The sequence below is a fragment of the Fukomys damarensis genome, unplaced genomic scaffold, assembly GCF_012274545.1.
Source record: "Fukomys damarensis isolate Sample0158 unplaced genomic scaffold, DMR_v1.0_HiC HiC_scaffold_2, whole genome shotgun sequence".
Lineage (NCBI taxonomy): Eukaryota > Metazoa > Chordata > Mammalia > Rodentia > Bathyergidae > Fukomys > Fukomys damarensis.
Genome location: NW_022900914.1, coordinates 62467894 through 62484314, shown reverse-complemented (window position 1 = coordinate 62484314; position 16421 = coordinate 62467894). Strand labels below are relative to the sequence as shown.

The window sequence follows — 16421 nt, the reverse complement described above, 5'->3', positions numbered from 1 at the left end:
TGCAATGGCCAGGGCAGATATTATAGTGTTAGTGGAGGGACCAATGCAGGATACAATATTGCTGTAAGTGGAACTTAATAGAATCTAAAATTGCTAAGTAACCAAGAATTCAAGCACTGGAGACAGTGACTGGAAATATCATACTATTTCTCCATGGGGACCAGGGAAAGCTCTCTGTGATCACTAAGGAAGTGCTCTGAATGCTAAAGGATCAGCCTGTGGCCAAATGACTAAATCCAACCTGCAAGGACCAAGGAAACAGTCATGGGACTTGAAGACACCAGGAAATTTCACGGAATCCATTGAGTCTTTACTGCAAACAATATTTTACCTCATAAATATTACTAAAGTTAGTTAATAATGTAAAAATTAGATTCTTGTGTGATTTTATTCCATTAATGGTATAAATTTCCCTAATAAATTTCAGTAAATGTGTGGTCCTAACCACACTAGAGGCATAGACTTTGCCCTCTGTTCAGAACCTGGAGTCCTTGCTGTGCACTGCTTTGTGCTCTATAGGTTACCCAAAGCACCTGCCTCCCAAAACCCTTTAGCCAAGTTTGGTCTCTATTTCAGGACAGCAATCTCCCTGAGGGAGGTGCAGCAGCTGATGTGGACATGGGGACATAAGACCCTTAGGGACCTGGTGCTCTGGGTGATGGAGACAGGGTAATAGCAGAGATTCATGGCATGCACCACCCACTTGATCAGTCTGTGAGACTTTCTGGAAAGACCATGGATTGGAACACTGTTAATTCTGAAACAAATGTCTTTTGTTTTGACCTTTACATTCTAGTAATCAAATTGGGGTCTCCAAGCTCCAGCTCTCCTTTCAGTGTCTCACAGAGAGAGGGTCACCATCACTTTCCTTTCAGCAGCAGTGGAATCTTCTGAAAGGAGATTTCCAAGATCCAGCCTTTTGCTGTGTCTGCCTTGGCTGTGATACATCCCAGGCTGATGCGGGGCACTTTTAGGGTTAGAATTTGGTGTTCAATAGTTGCTTTGTGCTGTTCTGTGCTCCAAGTTCACTGCTTTAAATAAAAAGTCAAGCAGTCATTGCCTGAGATATGTTAAACTATCATATATAAAACAAGTGATACTTGTAGCCCTTAATGGAAAGAGGTGATGGTGGAATCAGTGATGATCCTGGGTCACAGGCTAGCTGCAATCCCTTCCTCACACCCTCTTCAGAGAGTGGGGAGGGAGAGGTGAAGGGTGACTCACAGGAGTCCTGGGACCTTACCATGTCTCAGCTGCCATAGCTACAACCATTGAACAGCTGCTGAGTGTGCAAGCAGGACAGCTCCTGGGGTCCTCACAGGCTGCTCTGGAAGGGTTCTGCGGTGGAATGGATGGGGCTTGGTTCACAGCTGTGTATCAGCAACCTTCAGTTTCCCAACACTTCCTAACACTGCTCCCTGAACTGTGTTCTGAGCCCCCTACTCTTTCCCAAAAATAGTTTGTCATTCTATGGTCACCCACCTGGACCTTAACTGATCTGTGTACTTTACCTCTTCTCAATTGAACATTTAGTTATTGTCCTTAATAGTTATATGATTTACTAAGAAGAAGAATCACTGAGTTTTCTACAGAATCTTGCTTGGTAATGAATAAAACAGGACCAGGTTTCTGAATGGGGGAAAGATTCAGACATGGGGAACCAAAATGAAAATGATTTTATGTTACAAATCTTCCATTAGATAACAAACACACCACATAATAAACAAAACACAGAAGCCTCATCCCAGAAACACTGGGACTGCAGAAGTGTTACTTACCTCTTAGGGAACCATTAGGCAGGCTGCTCTGTGCCCAGCTCTCTAGGCTCACATGGCTGCAGGGACTCTGTTCCTGATAGGCCATGTCTCCCCAGCCTGCCCACTCCTTAGTATTTCATATTTTACTTTTTGACTGATAGTACACCCTGACTGTCTTAGTTACCTTTCTATCCTTACTGAGATAAAATACCCAACACCTAAAGTTAAAAGCTGAAAAGCTTTTTTAGCTCACAGTGTGTAGAGGTTTCAGTCCATAATGGGCTGGCTCCAGTGGAGGGTAGTTTGGCAGAGGAGCATCAGAGAAGAGAAGTTCATGGCAAACAGAAGACTACAAAAGCAGGCAAGTGCAGAAGAAAACCGTCTTTATGTCCCTTATATGGTGCCCAGGCTCCTGAGATTAGGATGGTGTCAGTACAATCACTGTACTGATTTAGGAATCACAAACCCTTCATCCCAGCATCACACACTCTAGATTCAGCTACTGTAAGACTTAAAGTCTCACTTCCACTCCACGGAGCATGAACAGCCAAAAAGGCCTCCACGATGCTGAGTCCTATATCCTAAGGATGGCTCCAGAGGCAAGACCCAGGGCCTTACTTCTGAAAGCCATGAACAATCAAAAAGGCCTCCACAATGCTGGGCCCTAACACCCAGACAGGCTCTGGAAGCTTGATGGAGGAACAAGAAACCCAGGAAGGAACACACCAGGCTAGATGGTAAATAGACCTTTATTAGTCTGGCCAGACAGCACTCCCAGAGCCAGGTAGCTCAGAGAGGCAACTGTCCAGGGGCTGAGGTACTTTTTATAAGGTTTTTCTAAACAAAGAGTCAGGGAATTCACAGAACAAGACTGCAAACACATTGCTTATCTCAAGCAGGAAATGTTCTTGGTCACCTTTTGTCATACCATTTGCCCCTGGGAGGGCTGTTAGCCAAGTTAGCAATTAGCATATGAAGAAGCACAGTCTGGCCTATTAGCATGGAGTCACTTTAGCTTATTCAAGTCTTACACTACTTCTGAAAAAGCAACCTATAACTGCATGAGGACTTGGGAGGACATCTAGACCCAAACCATAACACTGACTATGATGCCCCTTCCAGGAGGATTCTTAGAGGCTGAACTCTGAGTCAGTTATGAGGCACTGTGGGTGGGAGAAAAAGGCCAGCAACTCTGAATGTGGGCAGCTATGCAAGAAACAAGGATGATGTGGCCTTGTACATTCAGAGATGGAGGGGACAGAACCCTCAGAATCCATCTCTGTTCAGAAAAGCAAAGCTTGTTCCAAACCACAAAGAAAACAATAGTTCACTGTACTCATAGGAGAGAAGCCTGATTCTACCCTGTGCCCCAAGGAGAAACATGTTCTGTGCAGGAATTCTTTACTGCCCTGGTCTGGATAGGGACCATGGCAATCACTGTGAGGAGCCAGCCCTGCAGTTGAGTTCAGCTGTGCTCCAAACTTGCTGATTTGCATGTTTCCAGAGCACAGCCCACTCCCCTGAGGACTTCTTAAGAGGCTGACGCTCATACCCTGTGAAGGAGTCAGTGCCAGTGAGGACACAGCATGGACATGAGGGCCCCCACTCAGCTCGTGGGTCTCCTGCTGTTCTGGTTCTTAGGTGAGGAAAGATTGAACTGGAATTACACTCTATTTAGTGCAGTCACAGTGAACCACTGTTCAAGAAGCCCCTATTGTACCATGATTGTGCTGATATTTGTTATGTTTCTAATCTCAGGTGCCAGATGTGACATCCAGATGGCCCAGTCTCCATCCTCACATTCTGCATCAATAGGAGACACTGTCACCATTAATTGTCGAGCAAGTGAGGATATAATAACTAAATACTTAGCTTGGTATCAGCAGAAACCAGGGAAAGGTCCTAAACCTCTGATCTATTATGCATCCATCTTAGCATCTGGAGTCCCAGCAAGGTTCAGTAGCAGTGGATCTGGGACAGATTACACTCTCTCCATCAACAGTGTGGAGACTAAAGATGTTGGAACTTATTATTGTCAACAGGGTGACACAAGCCCTCCCACAGTGATATAAGCCATGACATAAACCACCCAGGGAAGTAGAAGTGTAAGCCTGGGCTGCTCCAGCTGCCACCCCTGCTGTCTCCACCTGCTCAGAGCATTGCTCAGATGAAGCCTGCTTTTCGTTTCCCTGGGAGTGCTTGGTAGAGGCTAGAGAGAGGATCCTATTCACCCTAAATCCCTTCCTCCTCCTAAGCTCCTGGGGCACTGACATCTCAATTTCTGTCCTGATTTAATGGAGGACACCAAGAGTGTCCCTGGGCAGTGTGTGTTATGGCACCATTTTGGGTTCACACAGCATCAGAGAAGCCCTTCCATGTGCTCCAACCAAGAATTATTAATGATTTATGTCATTTTCAGAATAGACGTAAGTTCACAATAAAATTTATAGTGCAGAAGTGTCTCTTCCACCTGCCTCCACAGATACTTTGTCTCTATCATCAACATCCAGTTACAATTTTATTGCAGTCAATCAGTGTCAGATCATATCCAAAGTGCAGAGTTCAGACTGAGGCACAATCTCCATGTTGTACATTGCAGTAGCATAAACTAATACAGGGTGACAAAAATCCAACATTCTGGCATGATACAATGTTGTTTTACTGCCATAAAAATATTCTGTATTTCTGTTCTTTGTCTTTTTCTCCATTTCTTATAAGTCATTCACAGTTCAGTGTTCCTATAGTTTTTCATTTTGCAGCATGATAAACTCTGGAACTTAGAGCATGGGTGCTTTTTAAATGCTAATATCAAAATACACAGAATTATGGAAGACAATAATAAGAAATATTGAGCAATACATCAGGCTACTACCAAGAATTCCTTTCTGTTCTCCATTATTGTACTGAATATCCTGGGTTAGTATAGGTGTTGGAATACCGGCTTTCCCAGTATTCATTGTGTTTAGTAGTTCCATAGAAGGATAGGGACCTGCTTGCACTGAATGTGATGAGTCTACAATAACTTTAAAATGTGTTGACTAAGTTTTAAATTCTGTTGATGTTATTACTGTCTGTGTTTGCAGGTGCAACACTCAAATCCTCACTATTCTTCTTTAACACTACTCCAAGGCATTTGTTGCACTGAACCTGCTTGGAGCCTTGCTCTTCACCTTAGAGAAGTCACCAGTTGATAGCTTTGCTCTCTCTGATCTGGCTCCTAAGCATGAAGGAGAAGTAGGGGTGATATCATTTCATGATGAATAATATCTCCTCTTTATCTTCCCATCTTTCTATATGTTTGCAAGACTGTGGCACTTGAACACCTCTTATAATCACAGGATCTCATCCCAGTGTGAACAACAGAGTGTAATCTTTTGGAAGATAATAGCATTTGGCTTGGTTAACTTAGAGCCAGTGGCCTGATTTTTATTTTTTTCAATGGTAAAGGCAGCAGCAGAGGAGGTGTCAGCCACTGTAAGGACACAGTCTTCAAGCTCCGCACTATTTTTTCCTATAAATACCAAAGATTTAGCCAGAGGAGCATCCCTTCTTTATACCACATTCCTCGCTTCCTTATCCCATGGATGTGACATTCTCATTTATCCCCTCATTTGTGATTATTTATTTCTTCTCAACTAACTCCTTTTCTTCAGTGGCTTGTATTCATGAAAATAAGTTCTAAAGTGAAACAAGAACACGAACATGGAAGGACCATGGCAGTGAATAAAGACAATAAGTAGCTTAATGAAATCTAGCTCTTTTGGTTATTATCAAATGGCAGTTAAGTGAAGCTTTGTAAAGAAGAAACTAATACTGGGAGTCCACACAGCTCTGTCGATGAAGACTTTATGACCTCTTAGCAGAACAGTTTGGCAGAGTTTTAACACGTTCCCATCTTTCCCTACAGTCCCACTCTCAGACCTTTGAGTAAGGTTCTTGAAAATACCAGTTTACGCTGCATGTTGTGAAAGGCTTTTAAATTAGCTCCATTCGTAGCATCCTGAAGTGAAACTGTCTAAGTCATCATCAGAATATCGAGCAATAAATTATGACATTACAAAATATTAAATAGTACTTTGCAATAAAGAAGATTATATTATTTGTACATAGTACAAGATGAGTAGAAATCAAATACAACTACATCATGTTGTGAAAAAGTACAAAGCCACCGGATAATAGAAGGTTTATGATTTCCTTTGTATGAAATTCTAGAAAAAGAAATGTAATCTATACTGATAACAGGTAGCTCTGGGTTTAAATACTTCAGGGGGTGGATACTGAAATGGTCAGTAAAGGCAGATAAGAGCTTCTTAGTTTTATAGTACTATGGTACATCTTGATTTTGGAAGTATTTGGTAAGATGAATTTGTGCCTAAATTCAACCAGTTGTATGGTTAAATTTATTGTAGTTCATATCAATTAAAATTTCTTCTGATAAAGTTGGCTAATGTTGTTGATAGTAAGGAGAGGGATTCATTGAAGAATTTTGTCTTCAACCTTTTGGAGAATCTGCGTTTTAGGAGAACTCCCAATGAGGAATTTTCTTTCAGTGAGGACATGGGAAAACTATGAGGCTCATTTGTTTTCTATCATCCTGACTATGTTAACTACGGCTAACAACATAGCTTCAAGAGGCCTTTCCTGAGTTGTAATTCACAAATTTTCTTCTTGCAAATAATATCTTTCTAACTGTGTTTATTACCTTGCAGAACAAGCTCAGAATAACTGGTAATTAGTGAAAGGAGGCTGATAGTTTATTTTGTTTACAATATTTAAGGGGAATACATATTACCTCAGGGATGAAGGTCTAAACAAATGCAATGAAGTGCCTAAGAGTTGGAAATTTGAAGAGAAAAGGTAAAAATATCATATCTTTATACATAAAATATTTATTGTAAGTTGAATATAAAACTAGCTCATAAATTAACCAGATGATACAGCTGTAAATTAACCAAACTGCACAGACTTAAATACCCAATATTTAAAAGCTGCTACAAAATGAAGGTTAATTTTGTATACACTTTACCTTTATTCCAGTCTCCAACTTGAACTCAGATGTCTGCAGCAAAGTATTTGGTTTTGTTTGCAGGTTCCTTTTTTTGTGCACTTTATATATCATCACCTCCTCTTTCTGTTTGGACATCATCAGTCATTTTGGCAGTTTTCTGGAATTTCTTGTACTATGAACAGAAAGTAACACAGTAGAGTCAGCAATGTCCTGGCAACTAAGCTCTTAACCAGTCTAGCATTTCTGTGTCCCATAGCTATAATAGTACTGTTCTCACCTCCAAGTTCATGTTTTCAATAAAAAGTCAAGCAGTTGTCACCTGAGAGATGTTAAACTGTCAGACATGAATGAATCTGGTGATCATGGCAGTCCTTAATGGAAATAGGTGATGGTAGAATTAGGGATGAGCCTGGGTTCCCAGGCTACCTGCACTCCCTTCCTCACATCCTGTGCAGAGATTGGTGAAGGAGAGATGAAGGGTGACTTGCAGGAGTCTGGGGACCTTGCCATTTCTCTCTCAGCTGTCAGAGCTACATCCATTGAACAGCTGCTGAGTGTGCAAGCAGGAGAGCTACTGGGGTCCTCACAGGCTCTTCTGGAGGGGTTCCAGGGTGGGAAGGATGATGCTGGATTCACAGATCTGGACCAAGAGCTCCCAGAATTCCAACACTTCCTAGTGCCTCACCTTGCATGGTGTTGGAGGGCCCTACTCTGCCATATTTGCATCTTTGTCATTTCACCTGGTTCCATAGCTAGAGTTAACTCTTTTGTGTTTACTGTCTTTTCAGAACTCAATTTAAACTGTGAGTCTTTTTTCCCATAAGAGTTGCATAATTTCTTTTGAAGAGTCATTTCAACTCAGACTCCTGTCTGGTAGTGGATAGAATAGGATCAGCTTCATGAATATGGGTGAAAGAATTCTGTGCAGACACCAGGGCCCAAAACCTAAAGGATTGCTCTGTCATGAATCTTCCATTAGGTGGCAAACAGACCCCACCATAAACAAAGCACACAGGTCTCATTTTAGAAACTCTGGGACTGCAGAAGTGGTACTTTCCTATTAGGGAGCCACTCAGGCAAGGTGTTCTCTGAGCAGCTCTCCAAGCTCCCGTGGCTGCAGATACTCTGTGCACAATGGGCCACATCTCCCACACCTGCAGTTCCTTAGTACTTTCTATTTTACTTTGTGTTTGGTAATACACGAGGCTATGATGACATTTCCTGGAAGATCCTCACACTCTGACCTCTGGGTGAGCATCCACTCAGGATGCGTCAGAGAATAACTCCCACAGCTGAAAAGGGAAACAGAGCCCACAGAAGCCATCCCCATTCAGAGGTGCAGAGGAGATGCACTGGTGGTGTCCTCAGGAGAGTGGAAGCTGGACAGGGAGAGCGGCTCTGATTTGAGATGTGTTCTATTCTGTTCGCTGGAGTCCTCAGCAATGAGCACAGGTCACTGCTTGGTCCACACGGGCTGGGCTGAGAGTGGATCCTCAGCTGGGAGTCTCATGCTGCTCAGACTCAGCAGTGGGGCAGGGTCAGGTCAGGTGGTGATGCACACACTCAGCATTCCTCTCTTCATGTTCAATTTTCCAGAATTTATAATGATGTGCTACACACAGATCTAAAATTATGATTGCTACATTAGACTTACACCATAGTTAACATATTACATGCACACAACAGATACGTAATATACATATTTATCTGTTTAACACTTGCTCCTAATGATTCTAAGCAGAACAAATGCCAACTGAGTCAAGCCTCTGGAATGGGGCATTTGCTGAATTTCTTCTTGGCCTCTCCTCACACTGAGAGAAGTCAGCTCATAGAGCCAGGCCCATTTCTGAGGTCCTGTTCTCTCATGTTTCCCCTCTCCTGGGGACTCAGCTTGTTCAGCACCCAGAGATGTTGAGCACTTTTGTTCCCTGGATCTTGGCCAATCATTGTTATGGGCAGGACCTCTGATTCCCCCCAGGTTTTCACTGCAATAGGCCAGAGTCCAGTAGCTCCCAGCACAGAAATTGTGACCTCAGCCCGAGTTGTGATGTTGTCCCAAACCATTTCACTCCAGGATCTGAAAACTGTACCATGCTTGAATTCACAGGCCCCCTTTCCACAATTTGTAAAGCCAACATTGCCACCAGGAGAAATAGGATTCATCTCCATTGTCTTCCTGAGTCCTGCTTGTCCCACCCTTAGCAAATAAAGTTTTCCTTCAGATCTCTCTTCTCCATTCATTGAAAGATAGGAGCACAGGGAAATTTTTTAAAGGGTCTTTTAAAATTTTAATATGTTCCCAACAACCATTCCCTTTCCTATATTTTATGAAGCACTTGCTCTGACCTGCTATGCATGGTCATCACAGACGCATCTCTTTTACCCTAGGATCAGAGATATGGTGGCCCATGAGACCAAAAAATGTCTCTAGTTGCTCATTCTTTATGGCTGTGCAGTACTCCATTTTATATTAACAAGACACATCTTCTTATGTAGTCAACAGTTGATAGGCAATTGTGTTGTTTCCAATTTTTAGCTATTATAACCTGTGCTGCTATAAACATTTGTGCACATATATTACTGTGGTATGGTTCTTTTAATTGTTGTGGGAAGATACCCAGTAGAGAATGAGCTGGTCAAATGGTTCCTCTAATTCAAATTTTTTGAAGCATTTCCATACTGATTTCCACAGTAGTTACACCCATCTACACACCCACCTGCAGTGAAGAAGAGTTCTGTTTTTCCCACAACCCTATCTGCATTTGTTATTGGTTGAATTCTTGATAGCAGCCATTCTTTTTGGAGAGAAGGGGAATCTCAGTATTGATTTCATTTGCATCTCTGGAATGATTAGTGATGCTGAATAGTTTTTCATATGTTTATTTACTGTTTCCATTTATTTTTCTGAGAAATGTCTATTCATTTCAGATGACCATTTTTGGATCAGGTCTTTAAATGTGGGAGGTCTGATGTGTTTTATGTTCTTCACATATTCTAGACAGTAGACCTTTGTCTGAGAAAAAGCTGGTAATTTTTTCCACATTGTGGGTTGTCTCTTCATTCTGTTGGGGTTCTCTTGCTGTGCAGAAGCTTTTTAATAAGATGAGATCCCAGCTGATGATTGTGCCAGTTCACTTGCAACTGAGGTTTTGTTAATGAAATCAGTTCCTACACAGGATTTCTACCTAACCTCTTTGAGCTGGTTTAGTATCTCTATTTTAATTTTTAGATTTTTGATCCATTTAGATTTTAGTCTAGTGCATGGTGAGAGATATAGGTCTAGTTTAATCTTTGGCAAGTTGAAACCCAATTTTTCCAATACCATTTTTAAAGAGACCATTTTTCCTCCAGTGTAGGTGTTTGGCTTTTCTGTCACAGATGAGGTGGCTTAGTGTGCCTGGAGTTGTTCTTCTGTAAATTGTTCCACTGATCCTCACGTTTGTTTCTTTGCCATTACCATGCTGTTTTGTTCTTTTTATCTCAGTAGCTTTGTAGTGTAGTTTTGATTTGGGGACTGTGATACCCCCTACCCTATCTTTATTACCTAGAAATGCTTTTGCCATTCTATAAGTCTTTTTGTTCCAAAATAATTTTGGCCCCCTACACTTTCCTAAAACCATATCTTTGTAATTTCATGTGGGCACATACTTGGACATTAACTGACCTCTCCCCATTATCTTTTCAAAATTCCAGGTGAACTGTTAGTCTTTTGTCCTTAAAACATAAGTAATTATTTACGAAGATGAATTACTTCAACTTTCTACAGAATTCTGCCTTGGTCTGAGTAGAACAGGGCCAGGTTTCTGAATAGGGGAGAAAGATTCAGTCAATGTTTTGGGGTCCCAAACCAAAAAGTTTCTAAACCACAATCTTTGATTAGATGCCAAACAAACCCCACAAAAAAAAAAAAAAAAAAAAAGCACAGAGGCCTCATCATAGAAACACACAGACTGCAGAAATGATACCTTCCCTTTAAGGAGCCACTGAGGCAGAGAGCTCTCTGCTCAGCTATCTAAACTCACATGGCTGCAGGGACTCTGGGCACAATGGACCATGTGTCCCTCACTTGCCAGTTTCTTAATATTTCCTGTTTTACTTTGTATTTGTTAATATATCCTGAGAGACTTAGCTACATTTCTGTGCTTAAAGACACAAAATACTTGACACTGAAAATTAAAGAGGAAAAGTTTTATATAGCTCACAGTGTGTAGAGGTTTTAGTACACAATCATCTGGGTCCAAAGCAGGATGGCTTGGCAGAACAGCATCACAAAGGAGAAGCTCATGGCAAGTAGAAGACAGAAAATATAACAACAAGAGACAAGACAAGCCTCTTTCTATACCATATATTATATTCAGGCCACCAGGATTAGGTTAGTGCCAAAGAAATCAGTGTAATGATTTAGTAATCACACACCCTCCATCCCAGCATCACACACTCTAGATTCATTATCTCTGAAAATGTCACCTATGATCACCTGAGGCTTTAAGGGACATCTAGAACATAACACTAATTATGATGCTCTCTCAGGAGGACTCTTAGTGAATTCTTGGTCAGTAATGAGACAGTGCAAGTGGGAGAACCAGGCTCACAACTCTGAATGTGGGCAGCCATGAAGGAAACAAGGATGAAGTAGCCTTGTGAATTCAGAGGTGGAGGGGACAGAACTCAAAGGACACATCTCTATTCAGGGATGCAAAGTTTACTGTGAATCACAAAGAGAACAACAGTTCAATCTACTCATGGGAAAGCAGCCTGATTGTGTACTGTGTCCCAAGTGAGAAACATGTTCTCTGCAGGCAAATCTGAGGTCCCTTCCTATGGGCAGTGACCACAGAGAACCCTGGTCTGGTGCTGAGAGGAGCCAACCTTGCAGCTGTGTGCAGATCTGCCCAACCCCTCCTGATTTGCATGTGCCCACAGCACAGCCCACTGCCCTGAGCACTTCTTCATAGGCTGCTCACACTCTGTGCAGTAGTCAGTGCCAGTGAGGACATAGCATGGACATGAGGGGCCCCACTCAGCCTTTGGGACTCCTGCTGCTCTGGGTCCAAGGTGAGGAAAGATTGAACTGGGAATATAATCTATTTAGGGTAGTCAGAGTTGCCTGCTCTTCACAGAACCCCTATTCAATCATGATACTGTTGATACTTTTTATGTTTCTAATCTCAGGTGCCAGATGTGACATCCAGATGACCCAGTCTCCATCCTCACATTCTGCATCCATAGGAGACACTGTCAACATCACTTGTTGGATGAGAGAGGACATCAGTAAATACTTAGCTTGGTATCAGCAGAAACCAAAGAAAGTTCCAAAACTCTTGATCTATAGAGCATCTAATTTGGAATCTGGGGTTCCAGCAAGGTTTAGTGGCAGTGGATCTGGGACAAGTTTCACTCTCACCATCAACAGTGTGGAGGCTGAAGATTTTGAAACTTATTACTGTCAACAGTATAACAGTTACCCTCCCACAGTGATACAAGCCATGACATAAACCACCCAGGAAGCAGAAGTGTGAGCCTGGGCTGCCCCAGCTGCCACCCCTGCTGTCTCCACCTGCTCAGAGCATTGCTCAGATGAAGCCTGGATTTAGCTTCCCTGGGAGTGTTTGGTAGAGGCTGGAGGGAGGCTCCTCTGCACCCTAACTCCCTTTCCTCCTCCTCAGCTCCTGGAGAACCAGTATGACTATTTCTGTCCTGATTTAGTGGAGGACACCAAGTGTATCCCTGAGCAGTGTGTGTTATGGCAACATTTTGGGTTCACACAGCATCAGAGAAGACATTCCACATGTTCTAATCAAGAATTATTAATTCTTATGTCATTTTAGGAGTAATGTAAGTTCACAATGAAATGTATGGTGTAAATGTCACTTCTACCCACCTCCACAGATACATAGTCTCTATTATCAACATCCACTTACAATTTTGTCTTTTAAATATCTAATATGTTCATAACAGCTGTTACTTTTCCTTTATTAAGCATCTGCTCTGACCTGCTATGCATGGTCATCACAGATGCATTTCTTCCAACCTAGGGCAGGAGCAGGGATATGGAGATTGATGTGAACATCTCAATAGTGAGACATAAGAGGAATGAAGCAGATGGTCAGATACTTGAGCCTGAAAATGATTTCAGAATACAGCAGGTGAAAATTTTGGCTGAATGTCTTCCTGAAACAGTTATAAGACTACTTGAAAGTCAGCCACACTGTAACCTTCTTGAGACCATAAGGCATTAGGACCAACATCAAAATTTGTCCACAGTAAAGCAGAAAAAATAAATTGAAGCCTTTCTATATTGTCTCTAAGGTGCTGTACCAATTTCTAAATTACAACCTACAATTTCTAAAATACAGACTTACATTTACAGTTTTAATAATTGCCAGATTCTTCTATTGCCATGTAAAATGATTCAAAGATATCCTGAAAAGCAAATTAAGACCCAGAACCTGGCTGAGATGTACAACTGCTCTTTGTAAAGAGACATGCAAAATCATGAGCTTATGGGTGTGTTGGGCAGGAGCGTCAGACATGAAGGCCTAGAAACTATAATTGCTTATGTCCTCTCTGCCCTCTTAGTCGTACTGTGATGATATGGAGAGGAACACAGGCAAGTTCCAATGGTTTATAAATTCTACTCACTTGCTGTCTTCAGTTCTCCCTTTTTGTATTCCGTGACTGAAAGAGCACCTTGTTTTGCTAAATTCATTCTCCTCCAAGGGTCCTTGGCATAGTAGCAAAGTGTGTTCTGAACTATAAAGAGAACAGTAGCTCACTCTACCTGCCCGATTCTCTCCTGTGCCTAGAGGAAGAAACATCTTCTCTTTTGCTGAAGACAAATCTGTGATGCTCTATTCTGGAGAGGGAAATCAGGGAACATTAGGACTATACTCAGAGAAGCCAGCCCTTCATGCTGATTTGCATGTGCCCAGAGCACAACCCACTCCCCTGAGGACTTCTTCATAGGCTTCTGGAATCCTGTGCAGGAGTCAGTCCCTGTCAGCACACAGCATGGACATGAGACCTCCCCCCCAGCTCCTGGGGCTCCTGCCTCTCTGGCTCCCAGGTAAGAATGGATAGCACTGGGGATTGTCTCAGCTTAGTGTGCTGAGCATTGCCTGGCCTTTCAGGGATGTCTTGCTTCATCATGATCAATATGCTGACATTTATTTTGTTTTTAATTTCAGGTTGTAGATATCTCATCCAGATGACTCATTCTCTATCTTCCTTATCTGTATCTTTAGGAGACACAGACACCATCACTTTTCAGGCCAGTGAGGATGTTAGAAAGTACTTATACTGGTATCAGCAGAAACCAGGGAAAGCTCCTACACCACCTTGCATCTATCTTGCAACCAGGGATCCTATCAAGGTTCAGTGGAAGAGGATCTGGGACAAATTATTCTCTCATTGTCAGTGGTGTGCAAGCTGAAGATATTGCAAATTACTACTGTCTACAGATTCGGAATCTTCCTCCCACAGTGATACAAGCCATAACAGAAACCACCCGCAAAAGATGTGTGAAACTGGGCTGCCCCAGCTGCCCAGCTACCAGCACCTACTGAGATCAGTTTTAAAGGTCACTAGAAACATTCCTACTAGGATGGAGGGAGGATCTTTGCACCAAACTCTCCCTGCCCCTTCTCCTCCTCAGCTTCTGAAGCAAAGACATCACAATACCTGTCCCAATTAAATGAAAGATATTGCCGAGTCTCCCTGAGCAGTGTAGTCTATGACACCATTTTTGATTCACACAGCAGCAGAGAAGCCCTTCCATGTGTTCCGAGAAAGAATTTTCAGAGGTTTGCTTCATTTTTTGGAGCAGGCTTCAGTTCAGACCAAATTTAAAGTTCAGAGTTATCCCTTATACTCCTGCTGCCACACCTACACAATCTATCAGGAATATCCAATTACAATTTTGTTGCAGTCAATCAAGATCAATTGGCCCGAGCCGCCATCGCTCCAGCACCAGGATGGTAGCCATGAGGGTACCTATGTTAGGATTCCCTATTTTCAAAGTTCATACAGAGATTTCTTTAACTGAAATACGGAATAGTTTCTCTGGTGTGAAAAACTAAAATAGTACACAAGATCCTAATGAGATTATTAATAATGTGAAATAGGAAGTAAAGGGCTAAAGGTGTAGGGATAGTGGGAAGGGTGGGAAAGGTAATAAGGGAGAGGGAAAAAATATGAGAAATTGATAAAATGGAAATAAAGTGTTTGTAAATGGGGAGGGGAGGAGGGGGTGAAGCAAGGACAGGGACAAGGGGAAAAAATGAGAATCAAGACCTATCATGTAAAGGTACAGGATCTCAATAATGAATGTAACTGTATTGCATACCTAGATTGTACCAATACACTCAATAAAAAGAAAAAAATCAAGATCAATTGGCACTGAACATCCATATTCCACATTGATTTTCACTCTTGATATTATGCATTTCACCAGTATAAGTCCACATATAATGATATACACACAACATTTTGGTATGAATCAATGTGGCTTCTCTGCCCTAAAACTCCTCTATATTCTACCTGTTTATCCTCTATTCCCCATTTCCTGCATGGCACTCATGTTTACCCATTCCTATAGTTTCCCCTTTGAAGAACAACTAAATCTTTTTGAATAGAGAGTATGGAAGCTTTTCAAAAGCTACTCTGAAAATAGACTATAGTATGGACTATCCTAATGAAAATATTGAATAATACATTGTGCTACTACAAAACCTCCCTTTCCAACCTTTTATTATCCTGAATATATAGACTTGGTAAAGGTTCAATAGTGGCTTTCATAATATTTATGTCTTGGAGGTTACCATGATACACACTTGCTGGGACGTAAGTTAAGTCAAGAATCTACCCTGAGTTTAATATGTGGGTTTTAAGTTCTGGCACTCTAATAATTGACTGGATTTGCAGGTGGAACACTAGAACTGTCCTTGTTAATTTAGATCACTGAGAGCCATTCCCTTTTTCATTGAACCTAGTTTTGGGTCTTTGTCTACCACTGAGGAAAGTCTCCAGCTTGGTAGATTTGCTCTGCTGATCTGGGTTCTCAGCATTTAGAAGAAAAAGAAGTCATTATATTTCATGCTGACAAATATCTTCTACCCTTATTTTCATATTTTCTATGTGCCTTCCTGGACTATGAAGCTTGAAAACCTCCCCTAAACACAGTATCTCATCCCAGTGTGAACAACAGAGTTAAATCTTCTGGAAGACAACAAGGCGTGGTTTGGTTAACACATAGTCACTAGTAGGTTTTTTGTTTGTTTGTTTGTTTTTGTTTTTTTTTTTGCACTCTCCTTGCAGAGGAGGTGTCAGCCACTGTAGGGACATAGTCTTCAGAGTCTGTACTATTTTCTCTCCATTAAAATCTCAGATTCATGTATAGAATGCATCACTTCTGCATTTCCCTTTTCCTGCTTCCTCCCCTCACTAATGGGATATTTATATTCATCCCTTACCTTGAAGTACTTATAAACTCCTTCTCTACTGCTTCTGCCTTTTCAATGGGTTGTATTAATGAAGATAAGTTCTAAAACATGAAAATACTAACAAATGAGTGACAATATATAACTTAATGAACTCTGGTTTGCTTGGTTATTATTGAATATCAATTAAGTTAAATTTTAAAAAATCATACATTGAAG

The 16421-nt window shown here is 41.6% G+C and overlaps 2 gene segments (V, D, J or C); both read left to right on the top strand.

Moving 5' to 3' along the window:
- The first annotated feature begins 3343 nt into the window (after nt 1-3343).
- Nucleotides 3344-3829, top strand: LOC104872565. The segment is given in 2 exon segments: nt 3344-3398; nt 3516-3829. Coding segments are annotated over 2 exon segments (369 nt in total).
- A 7936-nt stretch (nt 3830-11765) lies between these two features.
- LOC104872572 lies at nt 11766-12260 on the top strand. The segment is given in 2 exon segments: nt 11766-11820; nt 11938-12260. Coding segments are annotated over 2 exon segments (378 nt in total).
- The last annotated feature ends 4161 nt before the right edge of the window (nt 12261-16421 follow it).